This window comes from Phoenix dactylifera, chromosome 7 (assembly GCF_051530095.1).
Source record: "Phoenix dactylifera cultivar Ajwa chromosome 7, Ajwa_hap1_PhDact_Kaust_v1.1, whole genome shotgun sequence".
Lineage (NCBI taxonomy): Eukaryota > Viridiplantae > Streptophyta > Magnoliopsida > Arecales > Arecaceae > Phoenix > Phoenix dactylifera.
This window is the reverse complement of record NC_143196.1, coordinates 21,795,985-21,822,941: the sequence shown is the minus strand read 5'-3', so window position 1 is coordinate 21,822,941 and position 26,957 is coordinate 21,795,985. Positions and strand designations below refer to the sequence as shown.

The 26,957-nt window shown below is 39.8% G+C and overlaps 2 protein-coding genes across 6 annotated transcripts in view; both read left to right on the top strand.

The window, feature by feature from the left end:
• Nucleotides 1-541: 541 nt before the first annotated feature.
• LOC113461592 (cytochrome c1 1, heme protein, mitochondrial-like) lies at nucleotides 542-13,153 on the top strand. 5 transcript variants are annotated; one of them, XM_088701289.2, is made up of 8 exons: nucleotides 542-2,422; nucleotides 7,206-10,859; nucleotides 10,945-11,000; nucleotides 11,419-11,515; nucleotides 11,766-11,986; nucleotides 12,306-12,585; nucleotides 12,670-12,741; nucleotides 12,961-13,153. In XM_088701289.2, exons 4-8 carry the CDS (start codon nucleotides 11,456-11,458, stop codon nucleotides 13,018-13,020), a joined length of 693 nt encoding a protein of 230 aa, XP_088557415.2. In that variant the 5' UTR covers nucleotides 542-2,422; nucleotides 7,206-10,859; nucleotides 10,945-11,000; nucleotides 11,419-11,455; the 3' UTR covers nucleotides 13,021-13,153. The 5 variants fall into 5 exon arrangements, with proteins under 5 accessions (XP_088557415.2, XP_088557416.2, XP_089780441.1 ...); XM_088701290.2 differs by lacking the exon at nucleotides 7,206-10,859; XM_089924315.1 differs by having other exon boundaries at nucleotides 7,206-11,000; nucleotides 12,987-13,153.
• A 976-nt stretch (nucleotides 13,154-14,129) lies between these two features.
• Nucleotides 14,130-26,957, top strand: part of LOC148702963 (uncharacterized) — a 37,480-nt gene continuing 24,652 nt past the window's right edge. Inside the window, exons 1-2 of the mRNA XM_088724337.2 lie at nucleotides 14,130-14,501; nucleotides 25,504-25,539. Of these exons, the coding sequence (XP_088580463.1) occupies nucleotides 14,130-14,501; nucleotides 25,504-25,539 (408 nt within the window). The remainder of the gene's footprint in view (nucleotides 14,502-25,503; nucleotides 25,540-26,957) is intronic.

Genomic DNA, 26,957 nt, shown 5'->3' with positions numbered 1-26,957 from the left:
TATATATATATATATATATCGCTCTCGGTTTGGAAGAAATAGCCGGGAGATGGAAGTGCTAACACAGTTTTCACCTGACGGCAGCCCATGGAAACTAAGGCCCTTATGGATCGGGGCTTTGGCAGCAGGGGCAAAACTGATAAGTGCTAAATAATGAATAAATTTATCTAATTTATATAGCACTTATCATTATTTTAATTCGCATATTTCATAAATTTAACCATAAAATATGTGTTACCATCATCATTGCATTTTAATAATTATCAGAGGTAATTCGAGTTGATTTAATTATTTAATGGTTGAGTCTAATGGATGCAGGTCAAGTCGAATTGATTTAGGATGATCTCTGAACCCAAATTCCATGCACCCCGCAAATCAAGACCCTCTGATTCAGTCACCTAATTTTCTTTTCACTCGTTCCAACTCTTTCTCCACATGATCCAATTTTAATCTCAAAAATAATAAAATCCCTTCAATTAATTGTCCCCCAGATCTCAAAGCATCCCATCTTAATTGCACGGATCCCAAAACCTCATCCCATCTCAGCCATTCATCTTGCATCCAAGTTACCACGGGTCATTTCCTCCCAACAGCTTATCTCTCCTTCAACTTCTTCCACATACACCCAAGCCAGTCTTCCCGAGCATCACGGGAGAGCTCTTTCTCCTTATCCCCTGCTCCCAGCGAACCTTCCCAGATTTCCCTCGCGCCCGTGTTCACCTTCCACGTCCACAAACCAAGCCAACAGCCGCTTGTATTCAGCCTCATCCACGTATTCACCCCATATCCTAGCTCCGAACCAGTCAGTGTTCCGGATTGAGCTTATCCACAACCGCAAATCAAAGATTCATCCTCTTCCCCTGTTTCGGAACAGAGACGGGATCTTCTGCATCCTAGGATCAATCGGGATTCCTCCCAACATTTCCTGCTTTCCACGATGCACTCCACGCGTCTCAAGGATTTTTCCGCCCCAGCTCCAACCTCTCTCGCATCCGGATATCTCGTGTCCAGCCGGGATGAGCATCACGAACGGATCTCAGCCTTTCAGCCGAAGCATTTCAGTTCATCCAACGCTCTCCACATCTTCCCCTGCTTCGGAACAAACTCCCAGTTCACCTTATCTTCACCCATGGATAAACTCTCCCTCTCAGCTTCATCCAGCTTCTCCTCCACGTTCCGGATTAGATCACATCTCCCAGCTTGCGATCATCCTTATCCCAGCAGCTTCTTCTCTCCCACTACATCCACGTCACCAGCAAATCCAAACATTCCCTGCTTCAAAATAGAGTATGGATAAGCTCTAAACTCAACGCCCGAATCCGCTCATGCCTTATCTGCCCATTCGGAAGAGCCACGAAAACAGAGGAGAGAGGGCTGGTGAAGCTATAAAAGGGGAGGAGACGGACCCCATGAAGCATTCCAGGGGGAGTCCAAATCCCACGGGAAGAAGAAAATAAGAGGGAGAGATAGTAGTTTGGGTATTTCGGGAATGATTTTCCAAAGAAAAAAATAATGAAGTTCAAGAGGGAGGGGAAGCCGACGGGAGAAAAGAAGGAGAACCCAGTCGTGATGAAGGCCTTCTACATCGCTGCTGCTGTCGTCCCCCACTCCATGGAAGGCTAATCTCCTCACTAGGGCTGGATGCAGCCCTAACAAAGGGACATGGGTTTTATATTTTATTTTATATTCTTGGGGTTGTATTAACTTATTGTTTTTAATGGATATCTTCTTTTGAATCATATTTAATTTCTGTGATTTTAAGTATGATGTTTATACAACTGTTCTTCATGATCACTACGTAAATATAAGATAGTCCATGCTTAGGAAAGATGCGATGTGCTGCCACCTCAGATTAGGGTAGACATTTCATGCCAACCAAAGATGGATTATGCCTAAATTACTTTTGTGAAATTTTATTCGGATGCTTATTAGGCTTGTAGCCAATTTGCATGTTAATCCAAGAATAAATTAAAATACAAATAACCCTTGTTCCAATGTTAGTGGTGAATTCCTTGCCTTAGGTTCCCTCAAACTGATATCACTTCAATTGCATTTCTCTTAAATTTTCTTTTTCAAATATTTTTTTTAAAGAAAAGCAACTGTACCCCAATCCCTGTGGATCGATACCCGTAATCACTATCCTACTAGATACGTGCTATTGCGTGGTCTTTAAAGTTGACTATCAATTTTTGGCGCCGTTGCCGGGGATTGCTAGTATAGTGTTTTTCTTTTCATATATATATAATTTTTTTTTAAAAATATATATATATATATAAAATAAAATAAAAATATTTTTTATTTTTGTTACTTTTCTTATATCCTTTCTCTCTCTTACTAATTTTTGATTTTTATTTGATTAGGAATCGAAGAGGAAATCTGGGACAATCAAAAAAGGAACTGCTGGAGAAGGAATGCTATAGAGGTTTGCCTAAAAATAAAGAAAAATTGTTTGGAAAATTCTCTTTGGTAACATCTAAACCTTTCTTATTTAAATTGATTCCCAACTAGCCTGAAATTTTGTGATGATTGTTTGATTTTAATTTCAGCAAAAGTGTGAATGCATGCTTGATACACATCCACCAATTAATCCGCACATAGTAAGGACAATCACCTTAACAAGATAAGAACTGGATTTTATTACCAGATTCTTGTCCAAATTAGGTGAATCAATTCTCACATAACTATCACGTTAATTAAAATTAATTGGACGTTGGCTCTTAGGGACATTCGAGCTCAATAGGACGAAGATCACCGAAAGTTGCACCAATTTCGCTCTGTGGCTTAGTTGATGTCTAGGCAAGCTTTGTCCCTTTAAGGGAGACAGTTCATCTGTTCGAGACAAGTGGTTTTTAAGTGGAACGTTTGCAACGCATCGTGACCCCCCCACTTATCTGGGAGCTTACCTGGTCAACTCAGTTCATTAGACCGGATTGGAGGCTTAGGTGCCCTCTTCAAACCAGTTAGGAGTTGTCTAGTGATTTTAGGATAAACATAAGAAATTGATGTATTTTTCCTTTAGTGCATGCTTGACTGTACTTGACTGATCCAACAAGTTTTAGTGTATGCTAGGGTGTCATTCCAGATCTCCTGAATTAGTACCTTTTGATTCTGAAATAGAGCGTTCTATTAGGGCCCTTCGAGCCGAAATCCGCACTTATAAAATCCTAGGATCTGCTTCACCTATCAAGATGGCTGAAGAACAACCCAAGCTGTTAAAGGAGTACTTCACTCCTTCCATTTATACCTCTCCATCTTGTATTCGACTACCTGATACCACTGCTGCTGTACAGTTTGAAATTAAGTCTAGTGTCATCCAAATGCTTCCCTCTTTTTATGGACTTAACAATGAAGACCCATATAAACATTTGGATGAGTTCCTTGAGATCTGCACTACTGTCAAAATTCAGAACTTCACTGATGATGCTCTGAAACTTAGGCTGTTTTCTTTTTCCCTTAAGGATAGAGCTAAACAATGGCTCCATTCATTAGAAGCCAATTCTATTCTCTCTTGGGCTCAAATGCAACATGAATTTCTAAAGAAATATTTTCCCATAGGAAGAACGAACCAATTTAGGCGTGCTATCACGAGCTTCTCCCAATCTGACGGGGAAGAATTTCATGAAACATGGGAAAAATTTAGAGACTTACTCCGAAAATGCCTGCATCATCAAATGCCCAAATGGCAATTAGTGCAATGCTTTTATGACGGATTGTCTGAACGAAACCGTCAGATGGTTGATGCTTCGTGTGGGAGAACTTTCATGCTTAAGAGTGAGCATGAGGCATGGCAGATGTTTGAAAACCTTAATGAAAATTCTCTCCACCATGCCTCCTCCGCTGGTCAAGCACCCCCGAGTTCTCAAAGAAAAGGAACCATATATGAAGTTAGCCAGTCCATAGGTCTATCTGACAAAGTAGATGCACTATCCCCAAAGTTGGACCAGCTAATGTCTAGAGAACAGCTCCCAAACTTTCTCCAAGCACAAGTGTGTGCTCTCTGTTCTAGTCCGTCTCATACTGTTTTTGAGTGCCCTTCGGCAGCACAATTCCCTGAATTTGTGCAAGAACAAGTAAATGCTGCCCAAGCACAGTCCCAACCGGGTAATGATCCGTATTCTAACACTTATAACCCGGGGTGGCGCAACCATCCAAATTTCCCTTGGAAGCAGCAGACTTCCAATACCTCCCAGCCTTATTTCCAAAACTTTCAACCATTCCAGAATGTTAATCCCTACCGTCTTTCAATTCAATTTCAACACACTCCTCCTCCACCCCATAGAAACACAGCCTTTGAGGAGAAAGTGTTAACCTCCCTTCAAGGTTTGGAAACCATTACACAATTAGTGCACTCTCACACGCAATCCATCGCCAAGCTAGAATCCCAAATGGGGCAACTAGCTAATGCACTGAACAAGCGAGAGGAAGGAAAGCTTCCAAGCCAACCAGTGAGTAATCCTAGGGGACAATATATGGCTCAAGAAAATCAGCTAAATACAATTCATCATGAACAAGCCAATGCTCTGACTACCCTAAGGAGTGGACGTGTAGTAAACAATAAGATTGAGGAGGGTAACAATAAGGAAGGTAAAGAGGAGGAGCAAAATGTATCACATGAAAATCCAAAACCTTCTTCTTCTTCAGCTCTTCCAGCTTTTGCCCAAACTCATATTCCAAAAGTCCCATTTCCTGAAGCTCTTAATTCACCCTCTCCCTTTGGCAAGAAAGGAACTTCACTAGAGGAGATGATGGAGGTTTTCAAACAAGTCAAAATCAACCTCCCGCTTCTTGATGCTATTAGACAAGTTCCTTCATATGCCAAATTTCTCAAAGACCTTTGTACCCAAAAGCGAAAATCTAGGACACATGTGCCTAAAAAGGTCTTCCTAACTGAGCAAGTGAGTTCTATTCTCCAACACAACACCCCACCAAAATTCAAAGATCCTGGTGCTCCCACCATCTCTTGTGTCTTAGGAAATAATTTCATTGATCAAGCACTCTTAGATCTAGGGGCAAGTGTCAATCTTTTACCTTACTCAGTTTACGAGAAACTTGGGTTAGGTGAGTTAAAACCATCCTCGGTATCCCTTCAATTGGCTGATCGATCTGTAAAAACACCACGTGGGATAATTGAAGATGTTCTTGTCAAGATAGACAAATTCTATTTTCCTGTAGATTTTATCGTCCTGGATATGGAACATGAGCCTAATCCTAAGAAACAAATCCCCGTGATCCTTGGGCGCCCCTTTTTAACTACAGCCAATGCGAGTATAAATTGTAGAACTGGGGTGATGAATATATCCTTTGGGAATATGAAGGTCAAGCTAAATATATTTCGTGCCTCTGACCAACCCGCGAGAACAGTTGAGTGCTTTCTAATAGACAAAATGGATGATCTTGTAGAAGAAGCTCTTCCCTATATTTTGGCAGATAACCCTCTGAAAATATGCTTGGCCCATTTTGACTTTGATATAGACAAGGCCATAGAAGCAGTCAACTCCTTGCCTGATAATTAGTTTCCCACAAATTTTCTTCCTTGGAGAACTCGACATGAACCCGGTATGATTTGATAAGGATGCGCTGCGTCTAGCTGAAGACGTTAAACTTAGCGCTTGTTGGGAGGCAACCCAATTTTCATAGGTTATTTTTGCACATTTTCGTGTCACATTTTTTCAAGTGTCCTCATATTACTGATGCAACTAAGGTACAATGCTTCTATCCTCCATATGCATCATATTTTTGTCCAAAATAAAAATAATAAAAAATAATAAAAAATAATAAAAAATAATAATAATTAAAAAAAACATTGAGGACAATGTCTGGTCTAGGTTGGGGGGTATAGAAAATTCGAATTTCCTAAAGAACTTTTTACATTTTCGTATTTTTAAATAAGTTTATCTAAAAAAAAAAACCTAATTTCTATGCTTTAGTGCTGAAATAATAAACACACAAAGTATATAAAATCTAAAAAAGCCCAATGACTAGTCAGGAGTAAGACAATTTGAGTTCTTTTTATTAAAAGTTCTTTTAGCGAGTTGTAAGATAATTTTTACTTTGGAATTTCACAACACACATGGCCTGCACTTCTAAGAGTTAGGTTCAACATTATGTTGTTAAGTCTGGTAGCAACCTTGAGTCCTGATGAATCATTCCTATCTAATTCACTATTATCCCATGTTAAAAAAAAGAAAAGAAAAAAAAAAAGAAGAAGAAGTGAATTTAGTCAGGTACATCGAAAAGGGCTACCTATTGTCAAAGGTCAGCGGGCTTGTATAAGGAACCCGAGCATAGGTCCGTAGGGGAGTCTTGATACCCAACATCTTACGCCATCTGGTGTGGGAGTGTTGACTGAATGCTCGCTACACGGAGGAATCATTACAAGAGTAAAAGTGCGTAATTTATTTATAAATTAAAAAAAAGAGAAAATAATATTGACCTTGAAAAAACGATAGGGTGAAAGCCGTCGTTGTAAAAATTCGAGTAAACTGGAATATTACAGATAAAGCCCATGAAGTATTAAAGTAAATATCCACAACTCTCGAAATCCTGCAAGATAGGATGATTTTGAATCAGTGATTAGGTCTTATATGATCAATTCTTGGAAACTACTAGTTTTAGCAATATTTGGAGAATCTACAGCCTTAGCTTGTGTATGGTCCAGATATCACCGAGCACCCAAGTATAAATTAGCCTTACAACTCTCTAATAGAAACTTAATAACTTCAACTTAAATTGCATACTGACATAGGATTTGGGCTGACTTAGTAATTAAAACTCTGTGTGCTTTTGAAATTCTTGGCACTTATGCATTTGAAGTTAGATTTTATAAAACAATAAACTCTTTGGATAGAGACAACAGTTTGTGGGTATCTGAGCCGAAAATTCTCACGAGACAAAACTCGTCCACTAGGGCCACCTAGGGGTTTAAAGCCTTATTGCATACGGTAAATGCAATCGCGATTCCTGCGAAAGTGAGTTAGTTTTTTCTATTTTGCTCGAGGACTAGCAAAATGTAAGTTGGGGGGTGTGATAAGTGCTAAATAATGAATAAATTTATCTAATTTACATAGCACTTATCATTATTTTAATTCGCATATTTCGTAAATTTAACCATAAAATATGTGTTACCATCATCATTGCATTTTAATAATTATCAGAGGTAATTCGAGTTGATTTAATTATTTAATGGTTGAGTCTAATGGATGCAGGTCAAGTCGAATTGATTTAGGATGATCTCTGAACCCAAATCCCATGCACCCCGCAAATCAAGAACCTCTAATTCAGTCACCTAATTTTCTTTCCACTCGTTCCAACTCTTTCTCCACATGATCCAATTTTAATCTCAAAAACAATAAAGTCCCTTCAATTATTTGTCTCCCAGATCTCAAAGCATCCCATCTTAATTGCACGGATCCCAAAACCTCATCCCATCTCAGCCATTCATCTTGCATCCAAGTTACCACGGGTCATTTCCTCCCAACAGCTTATCTCTCCTTCAACTTCTTCCACATACACCCAAGCCAGTCTTCCCGAGCATCCCGGGAGAGCTCTTTCTCCTTATCCCCTGCTCCCAGCGAATCTATCATCCTCATCCCGTAGCATCCCAAATCTCCCAACCAACTCCTCCCAGCTTCCGATCTCTTCTTCCTTGGGACAGAGCATCAGCCGTTCACAATAACCACGGTTTTCCCCTCTGTTGAAATAGATCCCATCTCTTCCCATATCCCATGAACAAAAAGCAAGCCTTGCATCCTTATCCAGCCAACGGCAGCACTTCCAAACTCCCCAGCATCCGCATCATCTTCCTAGATCTTATCCCATTCAGAACGGAATTCCATCACCCGTGGATCAAACCAGTGAACCTTCCCAGATTTCCCTCGCGCCCGTGTTCACCTTCCACGTCCACAAACCAAGCCAACAGCCGCTTGTATTCAGCCTCATCCACGTATTCACCCCATATCCTAGCTCCGAACCAGTCAGTGTTCCGGATTGAGCTTATCCACAACCGCAAATCAAAGATTCATCCTCTTCCCCTGTTTCGGAACAGAGACGGGATCTTCTGCATCCTAGGATCAATCGGGATTCCTCCCAACATTTCCTGCTTTCCACGATGCACTCCACGCGTCTCAAGGATTTTTCCGCCCCAGTTCCAACCTCTCTTGCATCCGGATATCTCGTGTCCAGCCGGGATGAGCATCACGAACGGATCTCAGCCTTTCAGCCGAAGCATTTCAGTTCATCCAACGCTCTCCACATCTTCCCCTGCTTCGGAACAAACTCCCAGTTCACCTTATCTTCACCCACGGATAAACTCTCCCTCTCAGCTTCATCCAGCTTCTCCTCCACGTTCCGGATTAGATCACATCTCCCAGCTTGCGATCATCCTTATCCCAGCAGCTTCTTCTCTCCCACTACATCCACGTCACTAGCAAATCCAAACATTCCCTGCTTCAAAATAGAGTATGGATAAGCTCTAAACTCAACGCCCGGATCAGCTCATGCCTTATCTGCCCATTCGGAAGAGCCACGAAAACAGAGGAGAGAGGGCTGGTGAAGCTATAAAAGGGGAGGAGACGGACCCCATGAAGCATTCCAGGGGGAGTCCAAATCCCACGGGAAGAAGAAAATAAGAGGGAGAGATAGTAGTTTGGGTATTTCGGAATGATTTTCCAAAGAAAAAAATAATGAAGTTCAAGAGGGAGAGGAAGCCGACAGGAGAAAAGAAGGAGAACCCAGTCGTGATGAAGGCCTTCTACATCGCTGCTGCTGTCGTCCCCCACTCCATGGAAGGCTAATCTCCTCACTAGGGCTGGATGCAGTCCTAACAAAGGGACATGGGTTTTATATTTTATTTTATATTCTTGGGGTTGTATGAACTTATTGTTTTTAACGGATATCTTCTTTTGAATCATATTTAATTTCTATGATTTTAGGTATGATGTTTATACAACTGTTCTTCATGATCACTAAGTAAATATAAGATAGTCCATCCTTAGGAAAGATGCGATGTGCTGCCACCTTAGATTAGGGTAGACATTTCATGCCAATCAAAGATGGATTATGCCTAAATTACTTTTGTAAAATTTTATTCGAATGCTTATTAGGCTTGTAGCCAATTTGCATGTTAATCCAAGAATAAATTAAAATACAAATAACCCTTGTTTCAATGTTAGTGGTGAATTCTTTGCCTTAGGTTCCCTCAAACTGATATCACTTCAATTGCATTTCTCTTAAATTTTCTTTTTCAAATATTTTTTTTAAAGAAAAGCAATTGTACCCCAATCCCTGTGGATCGATACCCATAATCACTATCCTACTAGATACGTGCTATTGCGTGGTCTTTATAGTTGACTATCAAAAACCCACCAAGGCTCTGATACCAAGTTGATGCCGGACTATTGCGGGAAAAGAGGAGAAGAAGGAAGAACAAGAGAGGGAGAAGGAAGAAGAGGTTCTAGGGACGCAGGAAGAAGAGAAGGAGAGGAGGAGGAGGAGGAAGAAGAATAAGATGTGGGAAAAAAGAAATTCTTAATCATTCATTCATTAAAACCCTAATCATGAAAATAGTCCCCTATATATAGAGCCAAATAAACACAATTAACATAAAACCTCCTTACACAAAAATAACTCCTAATAAGCCCACAAATAACACAAATAAGCCCTAAAATGCAAACAAGCCCAGAAATAAAATAAATAAAATAAATATGCAAATAAACGGGTCTGACTCAATCTGGGGGCTCAGGATCATCTGGATGAAGGGCTCTGATGTCCCCATCACAAAGCCTGACCAAAAGGAAGCAAAGGCTCCTTATAAAACGGGAACAGGAGTTGCCTATGAGTCTTCCCCCTTGATGGAAGGGAGGTGGAGAGTTTCCTAGCCTGCAGGGGGAAAGGAGAGGGAGAGTACATACCTGATCCAGTGTGAAGCAAAGGACCCATATAAAACGGGAATAGGAGCTGGCTACGAGTCTTCCCCCTTGATGGAAGGGAGGTGGAGAGTTTCCTGGCCTGTAGAGGGGTTGATAGTTGTTGTGCTGTGATGTTGCAGTTGCTGCTTCGAGTACAGGAGATGGTGGGATGAGATTTTTATTAGTTAGATGGAGTGAATTTCTCATAATGCCCTTGCTAGTGAATAGTTGCTAAGCTAGGATGATATGCTAACCTTTGATTCATAAGATTTTTGTAAGGGATCTACTTAATTCCCAGCCTTGTCTTGACTGTGATCACTATAGGAAATATGGGTTTTAACGACGCTTTTTTGTCAACGCTTGTTCCAAGCGTCGGCAATTTTCCAACTACTGCCAAAAATAGCCGACGCTTGTAAAAAGCGTCGGCTAATTACGACGCTTATTAGCGTCGTCGTAGAGTTGGGATAAGACGACGCTTATATGCGTCGTTGAAAACCAAATCTCATCAAATCCTGCGGCCGCCCCCCTTCTCCCTCTATCCTCGATCGATCAAGCCCTAATAGAGCTAGCCGACCCTTGTCCCCTCCTCCTCCCTCGTCTCTGGCGCCGACCCTTGTCTCGTCCTCCCTCCTCCCTCCTTTTCCTCCCCCCAAAAGCTCGGGTCCGAGTCTTGGCCATGGCCGGCGATCGAAGAGCTCTTCCAGTTCGTTGCCTCTTCTTCTTCTGAATCTCGTCTCTGCTCTCGATCTCGCTCGCTTACAGGCTGGGAGACATCGTGCCAATGAGCAAGGCGGGCCAGTGCCACGGGGTAAAAACTCGAACTGAAACCCTCGTTTTATCTGGATCCGTTCTTGATCCACTTCGATCTGATGTACTTTGGAAAATCTCAGTCAAGAACTGTCTGGAATGATGTTATTGGCCGCCACTGCCCTATTTTTGCTGTTAATCGGGAGGGTAAGATCTTTGGTTTTGTTCTAGGGTTTTCCGCCCTCATGATTTGTTCTTTATTTGTTTGTTTTTCTTTTGACTTTGTGCACAGGTTTTTATTCCGATACCAAAACCTACTGGTTTCACTGGTGCCGATCCTTACAAGATGTAAGTCTAATTGAATTTTCGTGTTTTTCTTAATTTGTCTAACATGTCATTTGAATATGCTTCTCTTTAGTCAATTTACGGTATCTGTGCAATTTCCCTGCTATATATATCAATGCAAACATCAAGAGTATAATGTTTATAAACACATTAGAAACTAGTTGACAGATGTAAGTCTAAATGGAGAATGATGCACATATTATAGCAGTCCTAGTATAGGGTAAGATGTGTGTGTGCACCTCTCCTTGGAAAATTCAAATCTCTTCCATAATGCATTTTGATATTTATATTTGGAGATCAATGTATCTCAGAATTTCTCCTCTGCTTTGTGCACTGTTTTGAGTAAGGGAAAAATCTTGATCTTACCTCAATCTGGAAATTCATATGCCTTTTGTCTTACACTCTCTTATTGCATATGCAGAGCTACTTGATCTTCACTCTTTGAGGAGTTGACTAAAATGGCTGCGGGAAGAGCCATCCACCAGCTTTTGAGGAAGAGACCTCAATTTCAATCAACTGTAAGCATCCCATCTGCCTCCCCATTCCCTTCCTCCACCCAGGTACTTAATCTTCATTACGCAAATAGATGAAACTTGTTCTCTGAGCAGTAGGCGAAGAACAAAAATTACTGATAGCCTTTCCAGTTATTATATTCCTCTGGTTGAAGGGAGTTTCATTTTCTAGTTTTGGTGGTGGTTTCTAGTCAAGTTGCATTAATTTTATTATTTCCATTCTTTGTGCATTTAACTATCTATCATTTACATGCAGGCCCTATTTTTGCTTCGATCTTATGTGTGCAAGCAAGATCAAGAAAGTGTTGGATCTACTGCTGTGAAATCACTAAGAGCATTGGCATTCCTTGGAGCAGGTGTTTCTGGTATATTGAGCCTGGCTACTTTGGCATCTGCTGATGAAGCTGAGCATGGCCTACCATGTCCAATCTATCCTTGGCCTCACAAAGGCATTCTTAGTTCCTATGACCACGCATCGTAAGTGGAGTACCATCTCTATATTTACTAATTTTTTTCTCATTTCTGTAAGATTCTTATATTCGCTATACTGATTTAATTATATATTACATGAATTTGAATGAATTTATGCTTTGAGATCTGCTGCATCAACTTTGAAGAGATCTCTTATCATTTAATGGCTAACCTGAGTAGCTTAGTAGCTTGGCTGCAAAAAAAGGTTGTCCGTTTTAGATAACTAACATTTTGTTCATCTACACAACGAAATAAGCAAAGCTGTATACTAGTTTTAATGTGGATGTACAATGATTGAAATACTAATTATAATGAACTTGAGCAGAATTCGGCGCGGTCACCAAGTTTACCAACAAGTTTGTGCTTCTTGCCATTCAATGTCTCTGATTTCATATCGAGATCTTGTTGGTGTAGCATACACTGAAGAGGAGACAAAGGCTATGGCAGCTGTGGTTGAGGTGGTTGATGGGCCAAATGATGAAGGTGAAATGTTCACACGTCCTGGTAAATTAAGCGATCGTTTCCCTCAGCCACATCCAAATGAACAAGCAGCAATATTTGCCAATGGAGGAGCATATCCTCCAGACTTGAGCATTATCACTAAGGTAGTATCACTGAAAATTTGGACTCAGATTTGCATCAATGTCTGTCTGGTTCTTTTACTAATGTTCTTCTGCATATTCCTCCAGGCACGACACAATGGCCAAAACTATGTTTTTGCCCTACTCACAGGATATCGTGATCCTCCTGCAGGTGTTTTGGTAATATTTTTCTCTGTTCTTTAAGTATTTATTGCGACATTTTTTCCATGTCCATCACAGTTCTTGTCTCACTTTGTTTGGATGATCATTCTTGGCATATCTGATAAATTCAATGGAGCTATGGCTGAATAAAATTTTACATATTATCAATTATGATGTATAAGTTAATGTATCCCATTTTTACAAATATCTAAGGTTTCTTTTTTTTTTTTTTTGTAGATTTCTGATACTTCAAATGCTCGTAGAGATGATGATGATGGAGCTGAATCCCGTCCCTGATACTTTATAGATTGTTTTTTATGGAGTTTGATATGTAAAAGTACATTGTAATTCATAACTTTTTATGTAAATTTATATTTCAAATGATCTAAATATTTGTGTTAATATCAATGTAATTTGAATGTTTGGTTCATATTCTATAATGTGTGTTTTATGATATATGTAAATTTATGGAGTTTGATATTTTTAATTTTTTTTAAAATAATTACATTGCCTGACGCTTTAAAGCATCGGTAAAAACCGTCGGCCTAGGCGTAACCCGCGTGCCACGACAGTTTTTTCTGACGCTTTATAGCGTCGGTAAACAGTATTTGCTGACGCTTTAAAGCGTCGGCAAATTCCGATTTTTGCCGACGCTTTAATGTAGCGTTGGTAAAAAGTTTTCGCACTCCGGTATCGCCGACGCTTCTGCGACGCTTTGATTGGCGTCGCCGAAGCTTTAGCCGACGCTTATAAGCGTCGCTAAAGGCCCTCAAAAGCGTCGGGAAAGGTAAGTTCTCCTGTAGTGGATGATGTCCATTTATAAAATATGAACTGATTTATTATTCCATCTAATAGTTGAACATGTCAAAAAATTATATAAATAGTTAAAGACATGAATTAAGCTGACAAAAATATAAACTTGTAGGTATATATGCTTTACTACATAGCCGCATTTTTTTTAAGTGGTCAATGTTTCATTATAGTTCTGTATTATTAGAGAATTTGTGTCTGGGTCCTTTTTTTCCTCCTCTCTATGGCTACTTGTTGGTTATGTACCATGCCTGTGAATTTGTCCCTTTCTGGACAAATTCTTTCCTTCACCTTGACCATGAAGTGCCATGGGATAACCTATTCCTATTCTGGTCTTGCTTGACATGGTAAAGATAAGTTCATAGATAAGTTCCTTATGTGGTTTTTTTTTGAGATTAAAAGAAAGCTTGCCATGTAAAATTAAATTGTTTGCATTATTGTTTGCAGTAATGGCTCGATTTCCAAGGTCAAGGCATTTGCAGTTACTTGGTATCTTAATTTTTTGAATGAAAATGATGGAGCACATATACTTCAGCATACAATTGCTTACTACTCTCATATTTAGGAATCAATCTAATTTGAGATTAAGATGGAAAATGGATTTAGTTAGTAGGCAGTACATAAGGTCTATGAATTTGGGTAAAATTGTGTTTGATAGTGACTTAGCCTCTGTTGAAAATATACAGATGGATAGGAGAGCCTTTCACAAATTATGTTATTTACTAAAAATACAAGAAAGACTCAAATCCTCTAAAAACATGGATATAGAGGAAATGGTTGCCATATTTTTACATATAATTTCACATGATGTGAAGAATAGGATAATTAAGAGACAAGTCGCCTGTTCTAGCGAGACAATAAGTAGACAATTTTATGCTATTCTCAACTCTGTGCTACGTCTCCATTCCATGTTGTTATGGAAACTTGAAGCTGTGACAGAGAACTGTACAGATGAGAGGTGGAAGTGTGTTGACCCCCTAATGGATTTTGATGAATACAAAACACTAGAGTATAATTCCATTTATCTTAACAATTTACTTGAGGATTTCATGTGTTTAATTAAGAATATTGTTAAGAAATGTCTAGGCAAGTTCCCATAATTTTATGAATTTATTGAAGAAGTTTTGAGCTGAAGAAAACAGATCAGGGACAGCCGAGACGTCTCCGGGTTGTCTCAGAGACGTCTCTGGCACAAACAGGAAGAACTGGCACGACTGGAGACGTCTCCGGCACCTGCCGAGTCGTCCCCGCGATAGCGGAGTCGACTCTCTCAGTAGCGGAGTCGACTCTCTCAGAGGCGGCAGAAAGGCCGATTTCAAGTGATATGCGCGAGTCGTCTCCACAGTAAGCGGAGTCGTCCCCGCAAGTAAAAAGTAAACCTCCCGAGTCGTCCCCGAGGTAGCGGAGTCGGCTCTCTCAGGGTTTTCCAGAGGATGTCTTTTTCGGTGTTAAGGCAGCGGAGACGTCCCCTGAAAGAGCGGAGTCGACTCTCTCAGAGAATTCCAGAAGACATGTTTTTCGGAGATATAACAGCGGAGTCGACCCCGAAGCAGCGGAGTCGTCCCCATGTAAAAAGCGCAAACAAGCCAAGACGTCCCCATAAAGCGCCGAGTCGACCCCAAACAACGTCAAAAGTAAAATCTTACAGCCGAGACGTCTCGCGTTGAAGCGGAGACGTCTCCGGAGCGCCTGGGACGCGACTGACACCTTTTTGCAGGATGTTTTGAATTTCAAATCCCTTTAACTTTATCTCTAACGGCTATATTTGCTTTTTGGGCTATAAAAGGGACCTCTTAAGTGCTTCTCAATAACTTCTCACCAACCCAACACAAGATCATTCAAGAGAGAAGCAAGAGAGAGAGGTTCAAGGGAGTTAGTGCATTCAAGTGAAGAAATCAAGTGCCTTCAAGCTTCCCAACTGATTTCAAGCTCGACTACTCTCTTCCGCTCGGGATTCAAAGCTCACACTCAAGCCAACGCGATCCACATCGGAAGAACCATCATCTCCCACACTTCCAACGGCTAAAAGGGTTCTTCCGGGTTCTATTGCTTATCATTGTTATATTTGCTTATTTAGAGCTTTTAAATCCTTGTAAAACTTTTTCAATATTGTGCTTGTTCCAGTCAAGAAACTTGGAACCATGGAAAGGCGTCCCAAGCCTAGGTTAAATTGGGGGTTATAGGGTTCGTTGTTAGTCCGGTGTAAAACAACGAGTTGGATAGTGCACTCGCAAAACTACCGGACTGTAATCTTGGATTATAGTGGAAATTCCCAAAGGTGCTTTGGGGAGTGGATGTAGGAGCAGTGGAAGCTCCGAACCACTATAAAACCTCGTGTTTGCGATTGACTGTTCTCATCCCTCCATCTTTACTTTAGTTCATACATCTGCGTGTTTTATTTTTTAAATAGTCAAAAAGTTTTAAAACACCCAATTCACCCCCCTCTTGGGTGACCATCTCTGGGCAACAAGTGGTATCAGAGCAGGTGCTCTGTGTATTTCTTGAAAGACCTAACCGTCTTAGCCAAAGATCTAGATGGCAACACCCTTTAACAATGTTCCTGCTGAGGGGCAGGCAACCAATAGACCTCCACTCTTCAATGGGACAAATTATACCTATTGGAAGACTAGAATGAGGATCTTTATTCAAGCACAAGATTATGCCTTGTGGAGGGTTATAGTCAAGGGACCACAAGAACCATCACACATGGTGAATGGCATTCAAGTTCCCAAACCTGAGGAGGATTGGGATGAGAATGATAATAGGATGGTTCAACTCAATTCTAGAGCCATGAACTCATTATTTTGTGCTCTAGATGTAAATGAGTTTAATAGAGTCTCCATATGTAGTTCCGCTAAGAAAATATGGGATAGGCTTGAAGTTACCCACGAGGGTACAAATCAAGTCAAAGAGTCTAAAGTGAACATTCTTGTTCACAAATATGAGTTGTTTAAGATGGAACCCAATGAAACCATCACATGCATGTTTACACGCTTCACCGATATAATTAATGGTCTAAAGAGTTTGGGTAAATCTTATACTAATCCGGAACTTGTGAGTAAAATTTTTAGGTCTTTGCCGAAAGCATGGGAAGCAAAGGTCACGACAATCGTAGAAGCCAAAGACCTCAACACCTTGGGACTAGAATAACTATTGGGCTCATTGATGACGCATGAGCTCACAATGAAGCAACATGAAGAAGAGTTGCCAAAGAAGAAGACAATCGCACTCAAGGCTACCTCGAGTGTGTGTGAAGAAGAAAGTAGTGAGAGTGAAGAGGAAAGCGAAGATGAGGATTTGGGTTTAATAGTAAGGAAGTTTAAGAAATTTATGAGAAGAAAGAAACCCTTCCCAAGAAAGAAATTTGGAGGGAGAAATGATTGGGAAAAAGAAAAGGAAAAAGAAAGAGACCCAATCATATGCTATGATTGCAAGAGACCGGGACACATTCGTTCCGAATGCCCTCAACAAAAGAAGTACTTTGGGAAGAAGAAGAAGAAGGCATTAAAGGCAACTTGGGACGATAGTGACACATCCTCCTCCGAGGAAGAGAAGGAAGAGACCGCCAATTTGTGCTTCATGGCATTCGAAGACGACGAGGTATGTCAAAACTCAACTATAAACTTTACTTTAGAAGAATTGTATGAAGCTTTTCAAGAACTTATGAGTGATTGTAGTATGTTAGGAGCAAAGAATAAAGAATTAAAAGCCTCCAATCTAAAACTAAAGGAAGATATTAAAAATCTATTGATTGAGAAAGAGAGCATTGAAAATGTTAAAACCATTGATCTAGAAAACAAAAATTCAAAACTTAGCATTGAAAATGAAACGGCAAAAACACTAATTAAGAAATTGAATCTAAAAGTTAAATCTCTACTCAATAATAATACCTCACTTGCACAAAATGTTGAATCCCTTAAAAAGGACAAGGAAGAACTAGTTAAAGAAAATTTGAATCTTAAGAATGAGGTACATAAGTACAAACCAATTGTTGAAAAATTTACACAAAGCTCTGAAAAATTAAATCTTATTCTTTCAAATCAAAGAGCTGTTTTTAATAAAGCCGGATTAGGACATAAAACTAACAAGCAACAAAAGTATCTAAAGAATTTCTTTGTGAAAGCAAAAGATGTCAAAACTGAAAAAACTACATGCTTTCATTGTAAAAAGGGTGGACATAAAGCCTACTCTTGTATTCAAAGAAAGATCCAAACTAACAAGAGTACATTTGTAAAAGCTAAAAACATAACTAAAGTATGGGTGCCTAAGGGAACCAACTACACTAACCACGAAGGACCCAAGAAGACTTGGGTACCTAAGAGCCTCACATAATCATTTTGCAGGTATGCCTTGCAGCCGGAAATAAAAAGAGAATGTGGTATCTTGATAGTGGTTGCTCAAGGCATATGACCGGTGACAAGAGTCTCTTCGTCACCTTGAAATCAAAAGAAGGAGGAGTAGTCACATTTGGAGACAATGCTAAAGGTCAAATAATTGGTGTTGGTAAAATCTCCATATCACCCTCCTCTTTTATTGACAATGTATTGTTAGTTAATGGACTAAAACATAATTTATTAAGTATAAGTCAATTTTGTGACAAGGGCTTTAAAGTGTCATTTGAATCATCACTATGCATAATTAGTAGTCCAATTGACAATGAGATCATACTCACAGGACATAGGCATGGAAATGTTTACATGGTAGATCTTGATGATCTCACCATAAAGGTGGCCAATGTCTTGTAGCCATGGATCCCAAAGTCAATGAGACTAGTTGGTTATGGCATCGTAGGTTAGGACATGCTAGCATGGATTTAATTTCTAAATTGATTACAAAAGATCTGGTCAAAGGACTACCAAAGATAGATTTCGAAAAGAACAAAATTTGTGCTGCATGTCAATTAGGGAAACAAACGAGAAGCTCTTTCAAGCCTAAAAACATAGTCTCAACAACAAAATCCTTAGAACTAATTCACATGGATTTATTTGGACCCACTAGAACTGCTAGTCTAGGGGGTAAGAGATTTGGTCTTGTAATTGTTGATGATTTTTCACGCTTTACATGGGTTTCATTTCTTGCACATAAAGATGAGTCCTTTCCCGCTTTTATCAAGTTTCATAATAGAGTTTCGAATAAACTCAATCTTAAACTAAAAGCAATTAGGAGTGATCATGGTACCGAGTTTGAAAATCAGCACTTTGAAAAGTTTTGTGACGAAAATGGTATCAATCACAATTTCTCGGCTCCTAGGACACCCCAACAAAATGGGGTGGTAGAAAGGAAGAATCGCACACTAGCAGATATGGCTCGTACCATGTTGTGCGAATCGGATCTACCAAAATATTTTTGGGCTGAAGCAATAAATACTGCATGTCACATTTTAAACCGTGCATTAGTTAGATCTATTTTAAAGAAAACACCTTATGAGCTAATAAAAAATAAGAAGCCCAATATAAGTTACTTTCATGTGTTCGGTTGTAGGTGTTTTATTTTAAACAATGGAAAGGACAATCTAAGCAAATTTAGTGCTAAATCAGATGAGGGGATCTTCTTAGGTTATTCCTCATCTAGTAGAGCATACAGGGTCTTCAACAAGAGAACTCTCGTTGTTGAAGAATCCATTCATGTTGTTTTTGATGAAGCTAATGGAGATTCTTCTAGAAAAGAAGAAGATGGCGATGCAGGTATACTTGAAGACCGAATAAAGGAATTCTCCATACAAGACAAACAACATGAGGATGAGATCAAAGAAGATACAATTCAGCAAGATGAAGAAGATCAACCTCCATTGAGAAATCAAGATCTTCCTAAGGAATGGAGGTATGCACATGGTCATCCAAAGGATCTAACTCTTGGTGATCCTTCACAAGGGGTAAGGACAAGATCCTCTCTAAGAAATACTAGTAATTATCTTGCTTTTGTTTCACAAATAGAGCCTAAATCACTAGAAGAAGCCGAAAAAGATGTTAATTGGATGAATGCTATGCAAGAGGAATTAAACCAATTTCAAAGAAATGAAGTTTGGACTTTAATGAAAAGACCCCCTAATGTTTCAATTATAGGCACCAAATGGGTATATAGAAATAAACTAGATGAAGATGGAGTAGTAATAAGAAACAAAGCTAGGCTAGTGGCCAAAGGCTATAATCAGGAGGAAGGAATAGATTTTGATGAAACTTTTGCTCCTGTTGCTAGGTTAGAGGCTATTAGACTACTTTTGGCATATGCATGCTTCATGGACTTTAAACTCTATCAAATGGATGTAAAAAGTGTATTTCTAAATGGTTATATAATGGAGGAAGTTTATGTAGGATAACCTCCAGGCTTTGAAAACCACTTACATCCAGATTACGTTTATAAATTGCATAAAGCATTGTATGGGCTTAAGCAAGCTCCTAGGGCATGGTATGAAAGATTAAGTAATTTTCTAATTGAAAATAAATTTAAGAGAGAAAATGTAGACAAAACCCTCTTCATTAAAAGAAAAGGAAATGACTTATTGCTTGTGCAAATTTATGTGGATGATATAATTTTTGGTGCTACTAATGATAGTCTCTGTCAAGAGTTTGCCAAGCTTATGCAGGGAGAATTTGAAATGAGCATGATGGGTGAGCTCAACTTCTTCCTTGGGCTACAAATAAAACAATCAGAGGAAGGCATCTTCATCAGTCAATCCAAATATATCAAGGAAATGTTGGAAAAATTCAAGATGAAGGATGCAAAGGAAATTAGCACACCCATGGGCTCAAGTTGCAAGCTTGACAAAGATGAAAAAGGTAAAAGTATAGACTGCAAATTGTACAGAGGTATGATAGGCTCTTTACTTTACCTTACTGCTAGTAGGCCAGATATATTATTCAGTGTTTGCATGTGTGCTAGATACCAAGCATGTCCTAAGGAATCACACTTGCAAGCTGTTAAAAGAATTTTTAGATATCTAGTAGGGACATCTAATGTAGGCTTATGGTATTCTAAACAATCTGACATAAATTTAATTGCCTATTCCGATGCTGATTTTGCCGGGTGCAAACTCGACAGAAAAAGCACAAGTGGCACATGTCAATTCTTGGGTGCTAATTTGGTTTCTTGGTTTAGCAAGAAACAGAATTCAGTCGCCTTGTCCACAGCTGAGGCTGAGTACATTGCAGCTGGAAGCTGTTGTGCCCAAGTTCTTTGGATTAAGCAACAACTTGAAGACTTCGGTATCAAAATGGACAACATACCAATTAAATGTGATAATACAAGTGCAATCAATTTAACAAAAAATCCTGTCCAACACTCTAAATCAAAGCATATAGAAATTAGGCATCACTTTATTAGGGATCATGTGCTGAAAAATGATGTGATGATTGAATATGTATGTACTGAAAATCAATTGGCCGATATCTTTACAAAGCCCCTTTGTAAAGATAGGTTCAACTTCTTAAGGAATGCTTTGAGCTTGTATGATCCTAGCAAATAAATTCAACTTGTATTGCAATGCTTTGCTACTCAAGCTAGTAATCCACCTCAAGGTCAACATAAGTGAAAGCATAAATCCATCTAAGCTAAATGACGAACTATTTGACTTTCCGGAGGATGGTTACCCTCCCTTGGACTCTTCATAGAGATATTTTCAGAGCCTATTTCATAGGTATTCGAAATTTGGTCAAACATTCCTCATTTCAACATTAATAATTCAAAAATCATTATCAAACCTCTATAGGATGTATTATTAAGGGGGAGGATCACAAACAAACTCATTCTGTATTCACCAAAAGAAATCATATTGATTAGTGTGATTAAATGAAACAAATTAGGAAAAGATAAAAATCAGTCTGAAATTTTTCAGTGCCGGAGACGTCTCTGGCAAATCGCAGAGACGTCCCCCCGGCGAGACGTCTCGCCTTAGTCGCGGAGACGTCTCGGGGACCGAATGAGGGTTTTTAAAATAAGTCGAAACAGCTCGAGCCGACCCGAGCTATACCTTTCATCCCCGACAAAAACAAAAACCCTAGCCTCCATTTTCTCTCCAACACAAACCCTAGCCTCTTTCTCCTCATTTTCCTAGGTTTTCCATTCAATGGCACCTAAAAGAGCTAGGAGGACTGGTGGGAGGCGTCCTAGGGCAGCGACCGACGGTGAGGAATGGAGGGAAGAGCCTTCCGCGCCGTCTCCTCCGGTTGCTCCGCCAACCATGACCATTTCCTGTGCGAATCGCACAGTAACCACTGGGAGGTACATAGATTTCCATTTTCTAGATAGTGAGGGGTTCTCTATTGGAGAGAGACTCCGTGCCCAAGGGTGGGAATATCTTTGTACACTCAATACTTCAACCTACCCCGGCCTAGTTAGAGAACTATTTAGCAATATGGCCTTAGGAGACTTGGGGTACACTGCATATGTTCGGGGGACGTTGGTAGAAATTAATGAAGATGTCCTATCTAGCGTCTTGCAAATCCCTAAGGACGGTGAGGCTCCGACCTCACATCCCCAAAGGAAAATAGCCCTAAACTTGCTTTTAGGATGAGAGGACTGCGGCCCTCTCGATGTGGTTAACTCCCAAGACCTAAATGCCGAGATGAGACTCCTTTTGAGTATTGTCAACCGAGTCTTATTCCCTAAAACTGGCCGCTTCGATTTTATTTCGGAGCGAGACCTAGTTATCATGCACCACATCCTACTAGGGATTCCCCTAAACCTCCCTAGACTTATGTTGAACTACATTGCTACATGTCATAGGTATTCTAGGTTTAGCATACCTTATGGGATGATCCTTACCCTACTCTTCAAACATTTCAAAGTACCCATTCCAGAAAATGAGCCTGCAAAACCCTTGAGAAACACCGACTATTATAATGAGAGTACAATGCGTAGAATGGAGTTTCACAAGGTAGATGGGTCATGGGTCAAGGTACCAAAGAGAAAAGCTCAAACCCTAGAGCCTGAGATCCCACTTCAGGAGCCTGACCACCACTCTCCTCCACATAGTCACATGGACTTTCCTGATGTACCCTCCAGCTCAGCTGGACCTTCCACATCCATGCCACCACCTCCTCCAGTCAGTGGGCCCTACTCCCTATCAGAAGACCAGATGCGCACTTTAGCATCTGTTATTTGCCAGCAGATGAGGGAGGAGATGAGATCGATGATCTCTACTGAGTTGGCCCCCATCAGAGCTTCACATGAAGGGATTCTACAAGAGCTGAAGGAAATTAGAGCTCAGATAGAAGCTACAGCGCAAGAACTAGTTAGTGTGAATGCCACCCAAGCCTTCAGATCAATTGAGCTACAAGACAGCTTGAGGACCATTTCAAATAGCCTTCAAGAACTGACAAGCCCTGGAGGTAATGTGGGCACTGTGGTTGCCCAACTTCGAGGAAGAATTGAAAGGGCAAGCATTGAATTTGAAGCACTAGTGGCAGCCTTTCATCAGTCACAGGGAGATCAATTCAGAACACTGCTAGATTCCATCAATGCTTTTATAGATGCAGCTGCCAGAGTTTATGAGCAACGTCGCCGATGAGGGACACCTTGTAGACAACTAGGGTTCTTCTTTATGTAAACCCTAGGCTCATTTTGAAACACTTTTTGTATTAGAAATCAATACTTGTAATGATTTCCTCTTTTAACTTTGTAATGACTTCAAAGGTTTACAATGATACATGAATGACACAATTTCTTTTGAAACCTTGTGTACACTATTGCTAACTCTGTGTATGTGATTCTGTGATGTGCCATAAAAATCTCATAACATACCTTAAATGTTCAAATTTGACATAATTTATCAATGCATATAAAACAGGGGGAGAAAAGAGGAGTCTGAAATGAATTCCAAAACAAAGGGGGAGTAAAATGAATGCAGAATTCATTAATAGAAATAACTTGAATATCCTTGAGTGGTTCATGGTAATATGCTGAATTTTACTAGAACTTGAGTTTTAAGTACCTAAGGATAATTTGTCCCCTTCATTGTTGATGACAAAAAGGGGGAGTAGAACCAATATGGATATTGGATATATTGGAATGCAAAATTTATGGTGGAATGCAAAATTGAAGAATTAGAAGAGATAAAATTGAAGAATATTGGCTTTAAGATAATTGCCCTTCTGGAAAAGAAAGGGGGAGTCAAAAAGAACTTAGCTTTCAATTATTTTGAACATCAATATTTCATTTTAACTTGATTCAAATTCAGTTGATATGCTAAAATTGCTTAAGAGCTATTAAGATCAATCTTATGCATAAGGATAGAAATGAAAGTTGACTATTTTGAATTATGCACACTGTATCTAGCTCTAATCAAAACATTATACTTGTACATCTGATCAAATACTGTGTATATGTTTAAATTTTGAATTTTGCATATACTCAGTGTTTTGTCATCATCAAAAAGGGGGAGATTGTTGACCCCCTAATGGATTTTGATGAATACAAAACACTAGAGTATAATTCCATTTATCTTAATAATTTACTTGAGGATTTCATGTGTTTAATTAAGAATATTGTTAAGAAATGTCTAGGCAAGTTCCCATAATTTTATGAATTTATTGAAGAAGTTTTGAGCTGAAGAAAACAGATCAGGGACAGCCGAGACGTCTCCGGGTTGTCTCAGAGACGTCTCTGGCACAAACAGGAAGAACTGGCACGACTGGAGACGTCCCCGGCACCTGCCGAATCGTCCCTGCGATAGCGGAGTCAACTCTCTCAGTAGCGGAGTCGACTCTCTCAGAGGCGGCAGAAAGGCCGATTTCAAGTGATATGCGCGAGTCGTCTCCACAGTAAGCGGAGTCGTCCCCGCAAGTAAAAAGTAAACCTCCCGAGTCGTCCCCGAGGTAGCGGAGTCGGCTCTCTCAGGGTTTTCCAGAAGATGTCTTTTTCGGTGTTAAGGCAGCGGAGACGTCCCCTGAAAGAGCGGAGTCGACTCTCTCAGAGAATTCCAGAAGACATGTTTTTCGGAGATATAATAGCGGAGTCGACCCCGAAGCAGCGGAGTCGTCCCCATGCAAAAAGCGCAAACAAGCCGAGACGTCCCCATAAAGCGCCGAGTCGACCCCAAACAACGTCAAAAGTAAAATCTTACAGCCGAGACGTCTCGCGTTGAAGCGGAGACGTCTCCGGAGCGCCTGGGACGCGACTGACATCTTTTTGCAGGATGTTTTGAATTTCAAATCCCTTTAACTTTATCTCTAACGGCTATATTTGCTTTTTGGGCTATAAAAGGGACCTCTTAAGTGCTTCTCAATAACTTCTCACCAACCCAACACAAGATCATTCAAGAGAGAAGCAAGAGAGAGAGGTTCAAGGGAGTTAGTGCATTCAAGTGAAGAAATCAAGTGCCTTCAAGCTTCCCAACTGATTTCAAGCTCGACTACTCTCTTCCGCTCGGGATTCAAAGCTCACACTCAAGCCAACGCGATCCACATCGGAAGAACCATCATCTCCCACGCTTCCAACGGCTAAAAGGGTTCTTCCGAGTTCTATTGCTTATCATTGTTATATTTGCTTATTTAGAGCTTTTAAATCCTTGTAAAACTTTTTCAATATTGTGCTTGTTCCAGTCAAGGGACTTGGAACCAGGGAAAGGCGTCCCAAGCCTAGGTTAAATTGGGGGTTATAGGGTTCGTTGTTAGCCCGGTGTAAAACAACGAGTTGGATAGTGCACTCGCAAAACTACCGGACTGTAATCTTGGATTATAGTGGAAATTCCCAAAGGTGCTTTGGGGAGTGGATGTAGGAGCAGTGGAAGCTCCGAACCACTATAAAACCTCGTGTTTGCGATTGACTGTTCTCATCCCTCCATCTTTACTTTAGTTCATACATCTGCGTGTTTTATTTTTTAAATAGTCAAAAAGTTTTAAAACACCCAATTCACCCCCCTCTTGGGTGACCATCTCTGGGCAACAAAGTGGTTCAAGGTACTCTTTACCACTACTTTTAGTTGTATCAATTAAATTATTCTACTAAACTAAATAAACTATCTTATAAATGTAGAACTGTCTTGAAGCACTTGATGGAACATACATAAAGGTCGATGTAGAGGAGGCCGACAAGCCTAGGTATCGAAGCCGCAAGGGTGAGATTGCTACTAATGTCCTTGGTGTTTGTACTCGAGACATGCAATTCATTTATGTATTACCTGGGTGGCAGGGATCAGCTATTGATTCTCGAGTGCTTCGATATGCCATTTTGAGGAGAAATGGCTTAAAGGTGCCCCAAGGTAAGTAAAAAAATGATAAATAGAATGGCCAAATTCTCATACCAAGTGATGCATTATTTATTTTGAAAGTAATTATCGTATTTTACAATATACAGGTTACTATTATCTATGTGATGCTGGATATGCAAATGCTGAAGGCTTTTTGGCTCCTTATGGAGGACAAAGATACCATTTGAATGAGTGGTGACAGAGTCAACAACCCACAATGCTCATGAGTTCTTTAACATGAAGCACTCTTGGGCTAGGAAGGTTATAGAGAGGTGCTTTGGGTTGCTAAAAGGAAGATAGGCAATTCTAAGGTCTAAGTCATTTTACTCTGTAAAAACCCAATGTAGAATCATTAGTGCTTGTTGTCTTCTTCACAACTTTATTAGAGAAGAAATGCCTATTGACCCAATGGACATCGAGGTTGTTGAGGATGTCACTAGCTCACAAGAGGAAGAAGTTAGTGATAGGATAACCTATGTAGAGACAAGTGATGCTTGGGCTCCTTTCAGAGAGAATTTGGCGAATGATATGTTCGAGCAATGGATGAATAGTCGAAATACATAGGCTAACATGTTTAATGAAATTTCTATTTGTACTTGAACAATTTTTTTCTATTATTTTTGTAATGTCATCATCTATTTCGCTGTTGTTTTATCTATTATGTATAATTACTTGTGTCCAATGTGTGCAATATTATTCTTTCTGTCTAATTTTTAGGATGGAAGAACAACTTTTTCAAGGGAATAAAAAAGCAAATATAAGAGCAGACAGAACTACTTCCTCAAAAAGAATTTGGACAAAGATTGAAGATGCAAAGCTGGTTGAGTGCCTTATTGAGGTAGTGAATGCTGGTGGTTGAAAGGGTGATAATGGCACATTTAGGCCAGGATTTCACCAGCATTTGGAGAGAATGATGGAAAAAAAGCTTTCTGATTGTGGAATGAGAGTAAATCCATGTTGGAATTTGTATCCTAAATGTCAATTGTCAGCATATTGATGATTGAATTTTGTAAATGAATTGACAAATTAATAAAGTGTTATTTGGCATTATTCATCATTTCATCTTCAAATGAACTCTTATATGATGAAGTCCTTAGGACTTATGTTATGATAAAAGAGGATTTATCTTTGAGTCCTTAAACTTGTTTGCAACGAAATGATATGTTGTTACTAGGACGACAACATTATCGAGATTAGGTCGTTGTGTGACATATACGTTGGTTGTCCTCTTAACCAAGGA